The sequence below is a fragment of the Pongo abelii genome, chromosome 4 (genome assembly GCF_028885655.2).
Source record: "Pongo abelii isolate AG06213 chromosome 4, NHGRI_mPonAbe1-v2.0_pri, whole genome shotgun sequence".
Classification (NCBI taxonomy): Eukaryota; Metazoa; Chordata; class Mammalia; order Primates; family Hominidae; genus Pongo; species Pongo abelii.
Window position 1 is genome coordinate 184,887,654 of NC_071989.2, and position 15,714 is coordinate 184,903,367.

General features: G+C 42.1%; 1 protein-coding gene across 1 annotated transcript; it reads right to left on the reverse strand.

Moving 5' to 3' along the window:
- Positions 1 to 761: 761 nt before the first annotated feature.
- Positions 762 to 9,848, reverse strand: THOC3 (THO complex subunit 3). Its single transcript, XM_002816236.4, has 6 exons — positions 9,249 to 9,848; positions 8,387 to 8,543; positions 6,146 to 6,350; positions 2,491 to 2,652; positions 2,270 to 2,370; positions 762 to 1,355 (listed from the first exon to the last, which is right to left on the reverse strand). The coding sequence occupies exons 1-6, from the start codon at positions 9,513 to 9,515 to the stop codon at positions 1,192 to 1,194; spliced, it is 1,056 nt and encodes a 351-aa protein (XP_002816282.1). The 5' UTR covers positions 9,516 to 9,848; the 3' UTR covers positions 762 to 1,191.
- Positions 9,849 to 15,714: the final 5,866 nt, after the last annotated feature.

Here is a 15,714-nt window from a genome sequence, read left to right on the forward strand (position 1 = left end):
CCTGAGGTAGTAAAATGGTGATAACACCCACCTCAGAAGGCTGCTGCAAACACTGAGTAACAGCTGATAAAAATGTTCCTAATAGTAGCAGGCATGTAGTGAATCCCCAGTAACTACAAGTGTCTATTAAGACTTGTTGAGTGTTTATAGTACTCCCCAACATGGTGCTGTGCACCTTGCCTAATTTATCTTGCTATACTTGGTTTGTCTACCTTTCATGTATGAAGATAAACATGTTTTTATACATAAACATGGACACGAGAAAACTTCCAGAAGGATATACATCAAAACTCTAATAGCAGTTACCTCTTGGTGCTAGGAATGTAATTTTTCTTTTTGCTTATCTTTTTCCAAAATTTTCTACCAACACTATTTCTATATGCCTCAATATCTGCTTTAACACCAAAGAAAATTACAATATAATGAAAAACTACTGCTCTTAGGTAACAACCCCCCAAACATAAGCCCCTTTTTTTAGAGGGAAGAACTAATAAAGCTTTGCTTTCCATGAGGAACCAATAAGTGTTTTTCTTTTCAATAAGAAAGCTAACTGACTTACTCCCCTCTTCACTTTGCCACCAGGAAGCTCAGAGCCAAAATTTTACTTCAGTCATTCAATTAGCTTTGTCCCTACATTTCAGAGGCTTCTTGGTTGGGACATTAATTGACAGAATTATAATATTTAAATTCCCTTTCTGAAATTAAAAAAAAAAATACAAAACTGCAACTCAAGGACATAATAATTTTAAAAGTCTTAGAAGTTCCATAACAACAAAAGTCAGTTTATTAAATGCTCAATTCTCAAAATTATATATATATATTTTTTAATTATTTAAAAAAACGTCCATGCCCTTCCATTCCCCTCCCTCCAAACTAGGTATTGTCCAAGTTGTATCAAATGCCACAAAGTCTACCATGTACCCAGAAGCAGAGAAGACAGGAGGTCCAGAGGACAAGGTATGCTGGGGTCACTACTCGCACTGCAGAGTTAACTCATGCTGGGGGCAAAGAATGGAAAGAGCTAATACACAGACAAAGCAAAAGAACGAAATGGGCAGCCTGACCAGAGACGTTTACAATTTATACCAACTTACAAATATTTCGGGTGCCCACCAACTCCGAGAGAACAGACCAAACTAACCACATGAAGGAAAACCTCTGCAGGGGGCCTCCTCTCCCTACAACCTCCTCTCAAGAATCATTAGGGAGCCCGAACAGCTTCACAGTTCCGGCTTCCCGGCTGCTGTCATATTTGCCGTCTTTGTCATCACAGGCAAACGCCAGCAGAGGCCTTTTGGGGTGCCACGCCACTGTGAAGGTCGGAGACTCACACTGTACCTCCCATAGTTTGTCCCCTATAGAAAACAACAGAGAGAAACCAATCAATACGTTCAAAACGAAGGACACATTCATTAAGTACTTACCTGTATTAACTCGTTTAATCCACCTACTAATCCCATGAGATAGATACAACTATTACCTCATTTTACAGAGAACCCCCAGGCACAGAGAGCCCACAAGCCAGCGGCGGGCAGAGCAAGTTCTGAGCACAAGTGGGTTAACTCAAGAGCAGGTCACTGAGCAGGAAAGTATCTCCGCATCACAGGGACATGCAGTTACATGAAGGATCTGCACGGCTGGATGCTGGACAATGTTCACCGCAACGTGGCTAATGGGGGCATTCTTTACACAGTGGAATTTCAAGTTCTTTACTTTCCTCTTCGAAGTTTTCTATATAGTTTTAATCTTTTTACGAAGAGTGTCACAGATTTCCGAAAACAATAAAGCAACATTAAAAAACAAATCTGAGGAAATTCTTTCATAAAATGAATACTCTCCTCCCATTTTTCTATTTCCAACTTCTGTTGTTTTTAAAGCAAAAACTTTATAATTCCTTAAATTTTAAAAAATATTTTTTCAAGTTCATATACAGGCAAAAGATAAAGAGAAATATAGCACAACATTTAAAACAGGTGGTATTTAGATAGTGGGACCCCAAGTGATGCTTTTTTCTTCCTCCTACTCTGTAGTTTAAAGTTTAAATAAATCTAACTATTTTTCTAAATCACTTTCCTCAGACCTGCCTGTTTATTTCTTAACTCTTTGCTTCCTCACCACCTGGCAGTGACAGTCAAAACAGAAACACACTTGTCTAAAGGAGACAAATTCATTCATGATCATGCTGGTGAAGTAGTCACGTGCAGAGATGAGATCACAAGAGAAGTCCTGACTGCCAAAGGTGAAAGACGGTAGACTCTCATGAAGTTACCTGTCTCCACTTCAGCAATGTCAATAAAATGATCTTCCGATGCTGACGCCAGCATTTTCCCATCATGGCTGAAACTGAGGGTCCTTACAGGCCAATCCAGCCTATGACACAGAGTGGACGAAGAGACAAGAGAATTACCAAATAAGAGGAGGGAACAATGTCACTCACGATGAAATAAAATTAATGTACCCAACAAGGAAAGTGCTGATAGAGTCACTTACCTGGAAAAGCACCGAACACACACTAACTCATCCACATCCCAGAGGCTGACCAAAGCATCTGCACTTCCTGTGGCAAAGTACTTCCCCATGGGGTCAAACTTGATACAGATGCAGTTGGAAGGATGGGCGTTGATAGACTGCACAGGCTTCAGTTCTGGGTAGCTGAGAAAAAAGACAGCGATCAAACTGCAGAAGAGGACTGTGGTGCTAAAACAATAATAGGAGACAATGAAGAAGAAAAGCAAAGATAATGGACCACCACCAAGAACTGTCATTCAAGATAACATTCCCGAAATAAAAAAAGATTTTGAACTACATTATTTAAAAAGCACAACACATACCTGAGACTACAGAACCAAAGCTACCAACATCGACACAGAGACTAGCAAAATTAGTGGACTTTAAAGAAAAAGAAAATTAGATTATCAGGCTTTCTGACAGTAACACTTAATGCCAAAAGAAAATGGAGTACCGTATTTAAGAAAGATACACAAGCAAGAAAATGAGTCAAGGATTTTTACATCCAGCAAAACTGAATTTCAAATATAATGATACAAACAATAAGCACAATAACGTTTTATAAAATCTGTAAGTTTTATAAGTACGTAAATAAGTTGTAATAAAAACTCCAGGAATAATGGTCCCATGAACGCTTCCCGAGGAATCTTAACTAGAGAATGAGCTTCCATAAAAAAAATGATTAGAGACTTATAAGGACTGGTGCTGAACACTGAATGTACAGTTTCTTGCAAAAACTATACATGGTTTAAAGGGAGGGTATAATATGTAACATCTGCACACGCTTACAATATATAGTACTATTTTTTTAATGGGGGAAGAATGGAAAGAGCATATGCAAAAAGCAAAAACATTTTGTTTCAAGTCATCACACTGGTGGTAGCGGCAGGAATATTGTTATTCTGAGACATCTATATGTTTACCATGGGATATAGGTAATAAGTAACCATCGGATATTCTAATTCTATGATCCCCTGTGCCCTTGAGAACCAGAATACTCAATTTGGAAGGAAAGAAACATATTTGTAATATAGAAGAGGTTTAGTAAAATCCCTGGAGTCCTCAATTTTGATTGGAAGTTATCAATGTGAATTCATAAGGTATTTTATCTTTAAATATATATATATACACACACACATGTAATTCCTAGGCCAACTCAGCGGTAATGAACATTCCTAACTTCAGTATCATTTCTCAGTAAAAGAATGTAAGGCTCCTTTTTTTTTTTTGAGGTGGAATCTCACTCAGTCGCCCAGGATGCTGAAGCGCAGTGGTGCAATCTAAACTTACTACAATCTCCACCTCCCGGGTTCAAGCAATTCTCCTGCCTCGGTCTCCCAAGCAGCTGGGAATACACACCTGCGTCACCACGCCCAGCTAATTTTTGTATTTTGAGTAGAGACGGGGTTTCTCTATGATTGCCAGGCCTCAACTGATCCACTCGCCTCGGCCTCCCAAAGTGCCAAAGTGCTGGGATTACAGGCGTGAGCCACCGCACCCAGCCAGAATGTTAAGGCTTCTTGGAGAATTTTCTGATTAAAGGTCTGGGGCAAGAAATGCACAAGATGAACTGGAACATCTTATCAAACCAGAGAGCAAAAAAACAGAAGACAATGGGATTATGTCAAAAAAGGTCTCAGGAACCAACTTGAAGAGGTTCTTATTGGCCAAAGATGGGATAATTTGAGCTTCAACAGGCATAACAATTACAAGAGATGGAAACACATCAACTATGTTTAAAAACATCAGCCCATAATGATTCTTTTAAAAAAAAAAAAACCTAACTGCTCATCTTTGGACGTAGCAGGAAACAAAATCATTATCTTGACAAACAGAGAGAATCAAAATTTTATCCTGCCTTCCCTAGATGAACTGCACTACTGGGTAACCAAATCGCAGATGAGAAGCAGCATCTCTTTATACAACAGTCCAACACATAAACAGCATATGGAAGCAGCAAAAGCCAAACCGGGAGAATCTCCACAGGTTAACAGTCTGGTTTTTCAACAGCTATGTTTTAGGAAGTTTCTTTTGAGTAATTTAAGAGATAAAAAAGACTTATCAATTTTTTTTTTTAATGAGCAAAACTAAGGTATCTAGGAGCTGCACATGTGGTAGATAAACTATGAAGAAACACTATAAAAGTCAGGATAGTGTTTGCTTTTGTGGAAGGGAGTTGTAATTAGGACAAAACACCTAGATGGACTTCTGGGATGGCTGGAAAGAACTACTTCTCTACTTGGGCGGGGTTGCACAAGAGTTAAGCCTATAAGAGTTCATTAAGCTATACATTTGTTTTATGTGGTTTTCAATATCTGTGTTTTATAATAAAAAGGTTTTGCTTAAAAAGTTATAGAAACCCCATTGCCTACAAAATAAAACCCAAGATACTCAGCATAAAATAAAGGCCTTTTATAATCTGGTCCCAAATTAGACTTCATCTTCCCATCATCATGCCCTCTCTTATTGCCCTTACCTGCCAACACTCCCCCAACAACCCCGACCCAACCATTCTCCAAATAAGTCATGCTCACTCACGCCTGCTTTGTCAGTTACGTGGTTCCCTTTTGCTTATTCTTAAAATTCTGCTCATCTTTCAGGATCAAGCTCACAAGCTCCCTCCTTCAACCCCCCATATAGTATGTATGTTCTTTCCGTGGAATTTCACAGCAAACTCCTGGCCTCCCACTCACAGAACCTATCTCACTTGGCCTTGCATTGTTCACCTGGGATAGTGGAAGGCTAGAACTGAACAGACCTGAATTTCAGCTCCACAGTTTCATTCATTTACAGAACAAATATTTACTAAGATCCTACTACGTGGAGCAGGTACAGGACTAGACATTAGGGATTCAACACTAAACAAGGCAAACACCATCCCTACCATCATGGAATTCACAGTCTAACAGGAGACATAGGCAAATAAACATGCAATTACAATATAGAAAGAAAAGTGCTTCCTACAGAAAGTATATAAAATAAGCCCCTAACCTACTTCTAACCTTGGGGTAGCAGGGGAGCTTCCCTGAAGGGAAAGTGATATTTAAGTTGAAACTTTAAGAGCACGAATTAGCCAGAGGTCAGGCTAATCACCTGAGGTCGGGAGTTGGAGACCAGCCTGACCAACATGGAGAAACCCTAAACTACAAAAAATACAAAATTAGCCGGGTGTGGTGGTGCATGCCTCTAATTCCAGCTACTTGGGAGGCTGAGGCAGGAGAATCGCTTGAACCCAGGAGGCAGAGGTTGCGGTGAGCCGAGATCACACCATTGCACTCCAGCCTGGGCAACAAGAGCAAAACTCTGTCTCAAAAAAAAAAAAAGAGAGTATGAATTAGCTATAATTCAAGGTGCATCCAGTTCTAGCACACACTAGCTGACTACTGATGTAACCTCTCACCCTCAGATCCTCATCTGTCAAACGAGAAACAAACCATCAACCCCTAGAATTTCTGTAAGGACTCAGTAAAATATAAAGTATATAAAATATACAGCTCAAATGTACTTAAGACAGGTTAGGATTCTCTCTATTTGTGTTTTAAGCTCCTTCAGGATAGGCTCATATCTAATTCATCTCCATATCTGACACAGCACCCAGCACAAAGACATGACAGTCCCCTAAGCTAGACCCCCTCACCTGAGGATGTTGATACAACCATTGCCATTTGTCAGGAAGAACATATTATTGTCATTGTTCCAGGAGATTTCGTTGACCTCGAACTTGAACTGCTCTTCTGCTTTGGAACGGTGTGTCTTGGCATCAATAAAGGTCACCACATCATCCTTGTTGCCTACAGCAATGGTCTGCCCATCAGGACTCCAGCAGATATTAATGTTCTCCCCTGGGAACCCAGACATAATCAGCAAGATAATCTGTTTGTTCATAATCCTCCACAAGTGTATTATGCTATCCTAGAAAGAAGACCAGAGCTTTCTTCAGGGCTTACTCATTAAAGTCCTAGACAATGGAAGGGAGCTACCACTTATGATTCAACAATGAGTCCAGAACATTCATCTACACATTTCCCCATTCGGTCTTCACAATACTCCTCTAACATACACGTTATTATCTCCATTTATAAAATCTGTAAGATTTTATAGATTTCCTTCATCTTGTAGATGAAGGAAATAGGAGATAAGAAGACAAGCCAAAGTGTCAAAGCTATGAAGTCACACAGCCAAGATTTTTTTTTTTTTTTTTTGAGACGGAGTCTTGCTCTGTTTGTTGCCCAGGCTGGAGTGCAGTGGTGCAATCTCGGCTCACTGCAAGCTCCACCTCCTGGGTTCACGCCATTCTCTCGCCTCAGCCTCCCAAGTAGCTGGGACTACAGGCGCCTGCCACCACGCAGGGTAATTTTTTTGTATTTTTAGTAGAGACGGGGTTTCACCGTGTTAGCCAGGATGGTCTCGATCTCCTGACCTCGTGATCCACCCGCCTCGGCCTCCCAAAGTGCTGGGATTACAGGCGTGAGCCACCACGCCCGGCCGAGCCAAGATTTTAAATCCAGATTTGACCCCAAAGCCCCCTTTTCTCTTACACCAGTATTTCTCAACTCTAGCCATTCACATGCCAACATCACAATTTTTGTCCTATCCATTAAACACTATACTTTTCTTTATTCAAGATTTTTCTTAAAATTGATTAAAAAAAATTTACTTAAATAAATTTAGCAGCCAGCTGTGGAGGCTCAAGCCTGTAATTCCAGCACTTTGGGAGGCCAAGGTAGGAAGATCACTTGAGTCCAGGAGTTCAAGATCAGCCTGGGCAATATGGCAAAACCCGTCTCTACAAAAAATTAGCCAGGCATGGTGGCATGTGCCTGTAGTCCCAGCTACTCAGGAGGTTGATGTGGGAGGATGGCTTGAGCCCAGGTGGAGGCTGCAGGGAGCCAATATTGTGCCACTGTACTCCATCCTGGGTAACGGGGCAAGACCCTGTCTCAAAAATAAAAATAAAATAAAATAAATAAAAATAAAATAAATTTAGCTTCAACTGAATAATAAATTCTATGTGCTAGTTCTTCTAGTAGACATTAAAATATTTGCAAAACTGGTTTTTAATGTTCACCCATGCATCACCTGAATCACTCATGGATCAGCAGCTGTATACTCGGGGAAAAATCACACCATTCTGCCTCCAGAGATAAGTCTTGCCTTGTCAACAAAGTCCAGTGGCCCACATTGAACACGTCAATTAAAAATCTCACCAACTTTTTCCATTCTAAAATGCATATTTTCTCACATTTTAGTATCTATACTGTATCTTAAAATGTATCAGAAAACATTTCAAAATTTTAGGTGTATCACAGTTATTTACCAACTTTCCTTCCTAATGGAACATCTTATGATCAATGAAGACTCAGAGTCCCATACAATACCGGCCTCAATACTTACAACAGAGCCTGTAAATGTACTGCACAACTTTCTCCCAGATCACCAAGACCATCCAAGTTTCAACCATTCTAACTCATCAGAATTTTCCAAATTCTCCATGCCTTTGCACATGCTGTTCCGTCCTGGAAATGCCCCATTCCCCACCCACTGCACCCTGACCACTCAATTCCTATAGCTACCCTAAAAGTTTGCTCAAATTTGGTGAGGCCTTCCCTGGCTCCCCTAGGCAGACTTTTGTTTTCATTTCTATTCTGGGTATCCACCTTGCAGACCTCTCCATTATAAAATGAACCATATCTTGCTATATTATTTGTATATATGTGTCTTCTCCCCGCAGGGGAGGCCCTTGGAGCTGGAAGCTCTTATTCAGCTCAGGATGTCTCATACACAGCTGAGTGCCAGGCACAGAAAAGATATTCGGAAAATGGTTGTTGAATGAATTCAAACAGCTTATCTTCCTATTGCCCTCTCTCTGAATCGTCACCTTTAGTGTTCACAGTGGCAATGCATTTTGTAGTCCTCACGTCCCAGATGCGAATGGTTTTATCTCCGGATGCCGTAACAAATAGGTCAGGATTACTTGGATGCCAACAAAGCTGGTCCACGCTATCCCCATGTCCCCGATAATTGTTTTCTTTGACCTGAAAGAACAGAATCCAGATGTGACTTCACACAGATGTAGCTGCCTCCGCATGTAACTTTATAACCTTGTTCAAACCAAAGTATGCTGGGACGAGTAAAGATCTGGGTAATTCAGAATCCAGTTCTTCCAAGCCCTTCCTCCCTTCTCTTCTCCGCAGTCCTTCTGAACTGTTTTTCTCAGCTTCCACACCTATGCCCTTACTTTTGTACCCTCCCTGGCCTCCTCCTTCCTGGTTTTTCACCCTTACTCTACCACCAACGCTCCTAACCCGGCCGCTCATTCCCACGGGACGCCCTATGACTTTCAAATGGGCCCTCCTCACCACCACCACCACCACCACCACCACCACAGCCCCTAGCCACTTCTTACCAGCACACGATTCGACTCCAAACGAGTAAGGCTCCCACCGCAGCCCCGTCCCATCCACCCTCTCCTCACCTTCACCCGCCATCGCCAACCTCCTTACTTCCACACTCTCCACACGCCCCCAATCTTCCTCTCCTCACCCCTCACGACCCCGTCACCCCCACACTCCACCTTCTCCCCACTCCCTCCTCATCTCCACACTCCCCCTTTCCCCTTCCCTCAAGCCCACTCTCCTTTCACCCCCGCGGCTCCGTTCGCCCCCATTCGCTCTCCCACTACCGCACCTCACTTCACCACGGCCCCTCTCCCTAGCCTGGGCCGAGCCCCGGCAGCTCACCAACCGGTCCTTCTCCAGCAAGAAGACGCTGGCCGTCTTGTCGAAGGACCCCGAGGCCAGGCGACGCCCGTCGCAACTCCAGGCCACCGAATGCACCTTGGCGCTGTGCGCCAGGAACTCGCGCGTCTTGCTGTGGCCCCGGAACAGCTCCTGCATCCCAAGCACGTAGCGCGACGGGCCGCTGCTCACTGAGCACCACTGGGCCATCGAGCCGGGGCCGCTCTGGCCCAACGCCGAGGGCCCCATGGCTGCAGCGGGGACCGCCATGCCAAGCTCCCAGCTTCCAGCTCACAACAGGGCAGCAGCCTCCAGGGTGCAATCAGTCCTGGCGCCGCTGTCGCACGCATGCGCCCGGAAGAGCGACGGCCCCTCTACGCAGGCGCGCTGTACCCCGCCCCGAAAGGGACTACAAATCCCGGTATGCAGCGCGTGCCCCCCTCTGCTTACTTAGTAATATTTGGTTCGTTTAACTCCAAATATGCTTCACACCTAACGATTCCGAGTTTTTTTAGGTTCTTATTTCTCCCTTACCTATTCTTTGGTAGATATATGTGGATCCCTGTTTAATCGAATAAAAGAACCAACACTAACCTTCTAAACAGTTAACTCATCACCTTTCTTCTGGGGTTGTTCCCTAATCCCTAGTCCCCTCCCTTAAAAGCAGAAAGCCCTGGACTTTTTGCTGGAGAAGGAGCAGCTGGTGAGCTTGTCCCATGAAAAGGGCTAGCGGGTGCGGAGTGAGGGAAGAGGTGTTAAGAAGGGGTCTGGAGGGTTTTTTTTTTTAAATAAAAATGAATTTTTTGTTTGTAAAAGGTAATGGTAGAGGCGTGTGAACCAGAGCAACTCTATCTTACATAGGAACTGGGTAAAATGAGGCTTAAACCTACTGGGCTGCATTCCCAGACTGTTAAGGCATTCTAATCACAGGATGAAATAGGAGGTCAGCACAAAATACAGGTCATAAAGACCTTGATGATAAAACAGGTTGCAGTAAAGGAGCCGGCCAAAACCCACCAAAACCAAAATGGCGATGAGAGTGACCTCGGGTCATCCTCACTGCTACACTCCCACCAGTGCCAGGACAGTTTGTAAATGCCACGGCAACGTCAGGAAGTTACCCTATATGGTCTAAAAAAGGGAGGCATGAATAATCCACCACTTGTTTAGCATATCATCAGGAAAAACCATAAAAATGCACAACCAGCAGCCCTCGGGGCTGCTCTATGGAGTGGCCATTCTTTTATTCCCTTTACTTTCTTAATAAACTTGCTTTCACTTTGCACTGCGGACTCGCCCTGAATTCTTTCTTGAGTGAGATCCAAGAACCCACTCCTGGGGTCTGGATTGGGACCCTTTTCCTGTAACAGTATTACATGCACATGATTGTAAATATAAAAATAAAAGATACAGAGTGAAAAGTAAATGTCCACCTGCGTATCCACCCCACCTCTCATATCTCCCTTAAACCAGTGGCTTCTTGCTGGAGAAAAAAGGGGTGGTGAGCTGCCAGCGCCAGTCAAGGCCCTGGAGAAGAGCTGAGGGGGGACGGTTTTGGTGGTGAGTAGTAGTGGTAAATGTGTTTAAAAACCCAATTTTTAAAACGCAACACGTGCACTTGGTAACAAATGTAAAAACTATAAAAGGGAATAGATTGAAAAGTTTCCCTCCATCCTGTGTCCCCAAACTTCTCTTCTGAAAAAGTTAAATTTCTTGTGTGGCCTTCCAGAGACAGTGTAAGTAAGCACCTTGGCAAGGTAGATAGGTGTGTGCATAACCTCCCCCAACCCACTGCCAAAAAGGTAGCATTCCTTACATAACTTGCTTTCTATGGTAAATATGTATAGGAAATCATTTCTTGTCAGAAAATGCAGACGTCTCATTCTTCTTAATGGTGGCAATCTTTATATGAATATATAATAGTTTATTCAACTGATCCCTTCATGAATTTGCTTTTAGAACAATATTGCAGTGAATATCCCTATAAAACCTTCATTGTGCACACCTGCACTTTTTTATTTGGATATATATTGCCAAAACACCTATGAAGAGGTTTAATAATTTATACTTCTACCAGCAACATAAGTAAGTGTCAGAAGGTCCTAGGTACTAAATGATTACACATATAAAGCATGTGGCTCTCAGAAGGACTGTAGGAAATAAGGTCCCTATCTTTCCCCAATCTTTTCCCTACCCCATTGCAACGAGAAATTCTTGGAAACTACAAAGCTTTTCAGACTCCAAGAATACCAGTGAAGTCTCTAAAATCTTGGAGTAGGAAACTATTTGGTGTCTAGTTTTCTTCCTTACCCCTTTTTCAGGAATCTTCTTCATATATAGATACTTTTAGATATTTTTCATACATTTTCTACTTTTTCCAATATTTTGTTTTTTTGTTGTTGTTTTTTTTTTTTTTTTTTTTTTTTTTTTTGCTGCATACACTGAGGATTTACAAGTCCCTGTCCAAGATACAAAAACTGAAATAGAAAGAGGTAAAATGTCCTGTTCCAGGTCACATGACTATCATGTGACACAGCAAAGGTTAGAACTCAGACGTTACTGACTCTAAAATCTACACTCTGATTTTCAGTATCTGAAATCATGTAAATGTGATTCTTTGTATTTCTGCATTCATTTTGTATTTTTGTATGTAATGTATATTTTTTAATTTTTAATTTTTTTTGAGATGAAGTTTTGCTCTTATTGCCCAGGCTGGAGTGCAGTGCAATCTTGGCTCACTGCAACTTCCGCCTCTCAGGTTCAACCAAGTCTTCTGCCTCAGCCTCCCAAGTAGCTGGGATTACAGGCACCGCCACCATGCCCGGCTAATTTTTTGTATTTTTGGTTGAGATGGGGTTTCGCTATGCTGGCCAGGCTGGTCTCAAACTCCTGATGTCAGGTGATCCACCCGTCTCGGCCTCCCAAAGTGCTGGGATTACAGGCATGAGCCACCGCGCCCGGCCTGTAATGTATATTTTTTACTTAATTTCCCCTTGTGTTCCTTTTCTATATTCTGTACACATGGATGTTAGAACCTCAGTTGTGATAAGTATATCCGACTGCTCTTCCCTGAGACAGAAACTGATATAACATTTCAAGTTGGACTAGCACACATCTTGCGGCAATGGTGAGACTGAAGTCAGAGTCTCTCAAAGGGGTGATCAAATTTAGGGGAACACAGTCATGGGCCATTTTTTAAAACTTTTTATTTGGAAAAATTCAAATTTACAGAAAAGTTGCAAGAATACTAAAAAGCACTGCTACTCCTGTGACACAGATTCACCAAGCTGTAGCATTTTGTTCCACTTGTTTTCTTTATTTTTATTTTTATTTATTTATTTTTTTGAGACACAGTCTTACTCTGTCACCCAGGCTGGAGTGCAGTGGCGCGATCTTGGCTCACTGCAACCTCCGCTTCCCAGGTTCAAGCGATTCTCATGTCTCAGCCACCTGAGTAGCTGGGATTACAGGCGTGCACCACCACACCCACTAATTTTTTGTATGTTTTGTAGAGATGGGGTTTCTCCATGTTGGCCAGGCTGGTCTCAAACTCCTGGCCTCAAGTGATCCACCCGCCTTGGCCTCCCAAAGTGCCAAGATTACAGGCCTGAGTCACTGCACCCAGCCTCCATTTGCTTTCTCTACATGTATCTACATTACTACTCTTTTGTCTAAACATTTGGCAATTGTGCATCTGTCCGTTCCCACATTGCTATAGGGAACTACCTGAGACTGGGTAATTTATAAAGAAAAGAGGTTTAATTGGGCCAGGCACGGTGGCTCACACCTGTAATTCCAGCACTTTGGGAGGTCAAGGCAGGTGGATCACGAGGTCAGGAGTTCAAGACCAGCCTGGCCAAGATGGTGACACCTTGTCTCTACTTAAAATTTAATAAAATTAGCCAGGCGTGGTGGCGGGTGCCTGTAGTCCCAGCTACTCGGAAGGCTGAGGCAGGAGAATGGTGTGAACCCAGGAGGCGGAGCTTGCAGTGAGCCGAGATCACACCACTGCACTCCAGCCTGGGCGACAGAGCGAGAAGCTGTCTCAAAAATAAAAAAAAGAGGTTTAATTGGCTTGTGGTTCCATAGGCTGTACAGGAAGTATGGCTGGGCAGGTCTCAGGAAACAGAGAGACAGGGAGGTGCCGCATACTTTTAAACAGCCAGATGTCATAAGAACTCAGTCACTGTAACAAGAACAGCAAGGGGGAAATTCGCTCCGATGATCCAATCACCTCTCACCAGGCCCCTCCTCCAACACTGGGGTTTACAATTGGAAATTTTCTCAGGGACACAAATCCAAGACATATCAAATTGTAAGTTATATACATCTTACCCTTTACCCCTAAATATTTCAGTATTTCCTAAGAAATAGGATGTTCTGTTTCCTACCCCCAGTATAGTTACTGATGTTGGTAAATTGAACACAAACATGGAATTTTATTTAATTTACCGTCTGTATTTTATTTGTGTCAATTTAGCCAGAAATGTTCTTTACAGCATTTCTTTTCTTTCAGTACATGTTCCAGTCTAGAACCTCATACTATATTTAGTTATTATATGTCCTTAGTCTCCATGAATCTATAAAAGTTCCCCAGCATTTCTGTGCCTATTATGACATCAACATTTTTGAAGAATGCAGCTGATGGACCATTTTTACAGTTCCTTCTCTCACCTAGAAATTCTCTCTTAGGAGCTGATCAAACTCAAACTAAGAATTTTTTTACACATGTGAGTCTTGGGGACTTCAGGGTCATTCAAGGCAGAATCAGGCCATAAATAGTAATGCCAGAGATGACAGGATGTGTAGAGGGACAGGGGAAAAATCTTACAGTGAAAGAAGAGTAGGGGAGTCTTGAAGTATAAGTCCTTTGGGGGTCAGAGGACTTTAGAGAAGCTGATGTTGTAAAAGAAAACAGACTTGTCACCTCTGGCAAAGCCTCAACATATGGGTATGTAGCCGCCAGGGTTCAGCCAGAGAAGCAGAACAACTGGAAGATAATTAGAATTATCAGGTAAGTGAAGAAATCAAACTAAAGAAAGGATACAGAGTTTCATTTCAGCAGCTTAAAATTTTAAATCACAAAGCTGATAATATTACAACTTAATTATATACCAGACTAATATTCAGAACTAAAGCAGATGTATATATGTTCTGCTTTAGTCATATATATGTGATTTTTAAATATAAATATATATTCATATATTTAAATGTTTATATGATAAAATACCTAGATATAAACTTATACAAAATATATAAAAAAAATTTTACCAAAAATTACTAATTTTAAGAATTATTTAAGCTGGCGTGGTGGCTCACACCTGTAATCCCAGCACTTTGGAGGCTGAGGCGGGTGGACCACTTGATGTAAGGAGTTTGAGACCAGCCTGGCCAACATGGTGAAACCCTGTTTCTACTAAAAATACAAAAATTAGCTGGGCGTGGTGGTGCGCAATTGTAGTCCCAGCTACTCAGGAGGCTGAGGCAAGAGAATCGAATGAATCCAGGAGATGGAGATTGCAGTGAGTCGAGATCATGCCACTGCACTTCAGGTTGGAGGACAGAACAAGACTCTGTCTCGACAACAACAACAACAAGAATTATTGAGAGGCCAATAGGAATTTTGGTGAAAAAACTAAAAAGGGGAAAATTAGGAAACCATTTATAGAGGAAATATCCACAGATGTAATTCAAAACAAACAAAAAATATTGCTCTACAGAATTCCTACTGCTCCCTTAAGTGTTTGGATATGCAAAACAGAGGCCTCACTGATTCTCCATATAAAGATGGGCTTAAGTGTTTAGATTGGGTATGGTCATGGGAGAGTTGAGTTGCTCTGTATGAAAATGAAAAGAATAGGCCGGGCATGGTGGCTCATGCCTGTAATCCCAGCATTTTGGGAGGCTGAGGCAGGCAGATCACCTGAGATCAGGAGTTCAAGACCAGCCTGGCCAACATAGTGAAACCCCATCTCTACTAAAAATACAAAAATTAGCCAGGCATGGTGGTACATACATATAGTCCCAGCTACTAAGAGGCTGAGGCAGGAGAATTGCTTGAACCCGAAAGGCAGAGGTTGCAGTAAGCTGAGATCGTGCCACTGCACTCCAGCCTGGGTGACAGAGTGAGACTCCATTTCAAAAAATAAAAAATTACATGAAAATGAAAAAAATAATTTAAAATATTTTGGGGGAATACCAAGACAGAGCAGCACAAACCAGCAGAGTGGAGCACTGCATAGGTAGAAAGGGGAGATTTTAGGTCCCTTAGGACAGGTGGCTGTTTTTTCAAATGCCTTCTTAAAATCACAAGGCACACAAAGAAACAGGAAAATATGGCCTGATCAAAGTCAACAAAATAAATCTCCAAAAACCAACTCTAAAGAAACACAGGTTTCAGGCTTACTAAACAAAGACTTTAAAACAATAGTCTTTATTAAATATACTCAATGAGACACTGAATTAAAGG

What these genes read in the sequence shown, in the direction of transcription:
- THOC3 (XM_002816236.4), bottom strand. Translation starts at nt 9,515, where the DNA reads ATGGCGGTCCCCGCTGCAGCCATGGGGCCCTCGGCGTTGGGCCAGAGC. An exon ending in TGCCACTGTGAACACTAAAG is followed by an intron (nt 6,351 to 8,386) that starts GTGACGATTCAG and finishes CTGGGTTCCCAG; the next exon opens with GGGAGAACATTAATATCTGC. An exon ending in TGTGTTCGGTGCTTTTCCAG is followed by an intron (nt 2,371 to 2,490) that starts GTAAGTGACTCT and finishes TCTGTGTCATAG; the next exon opens with GCTGGATTGGCCTGTAAGGA.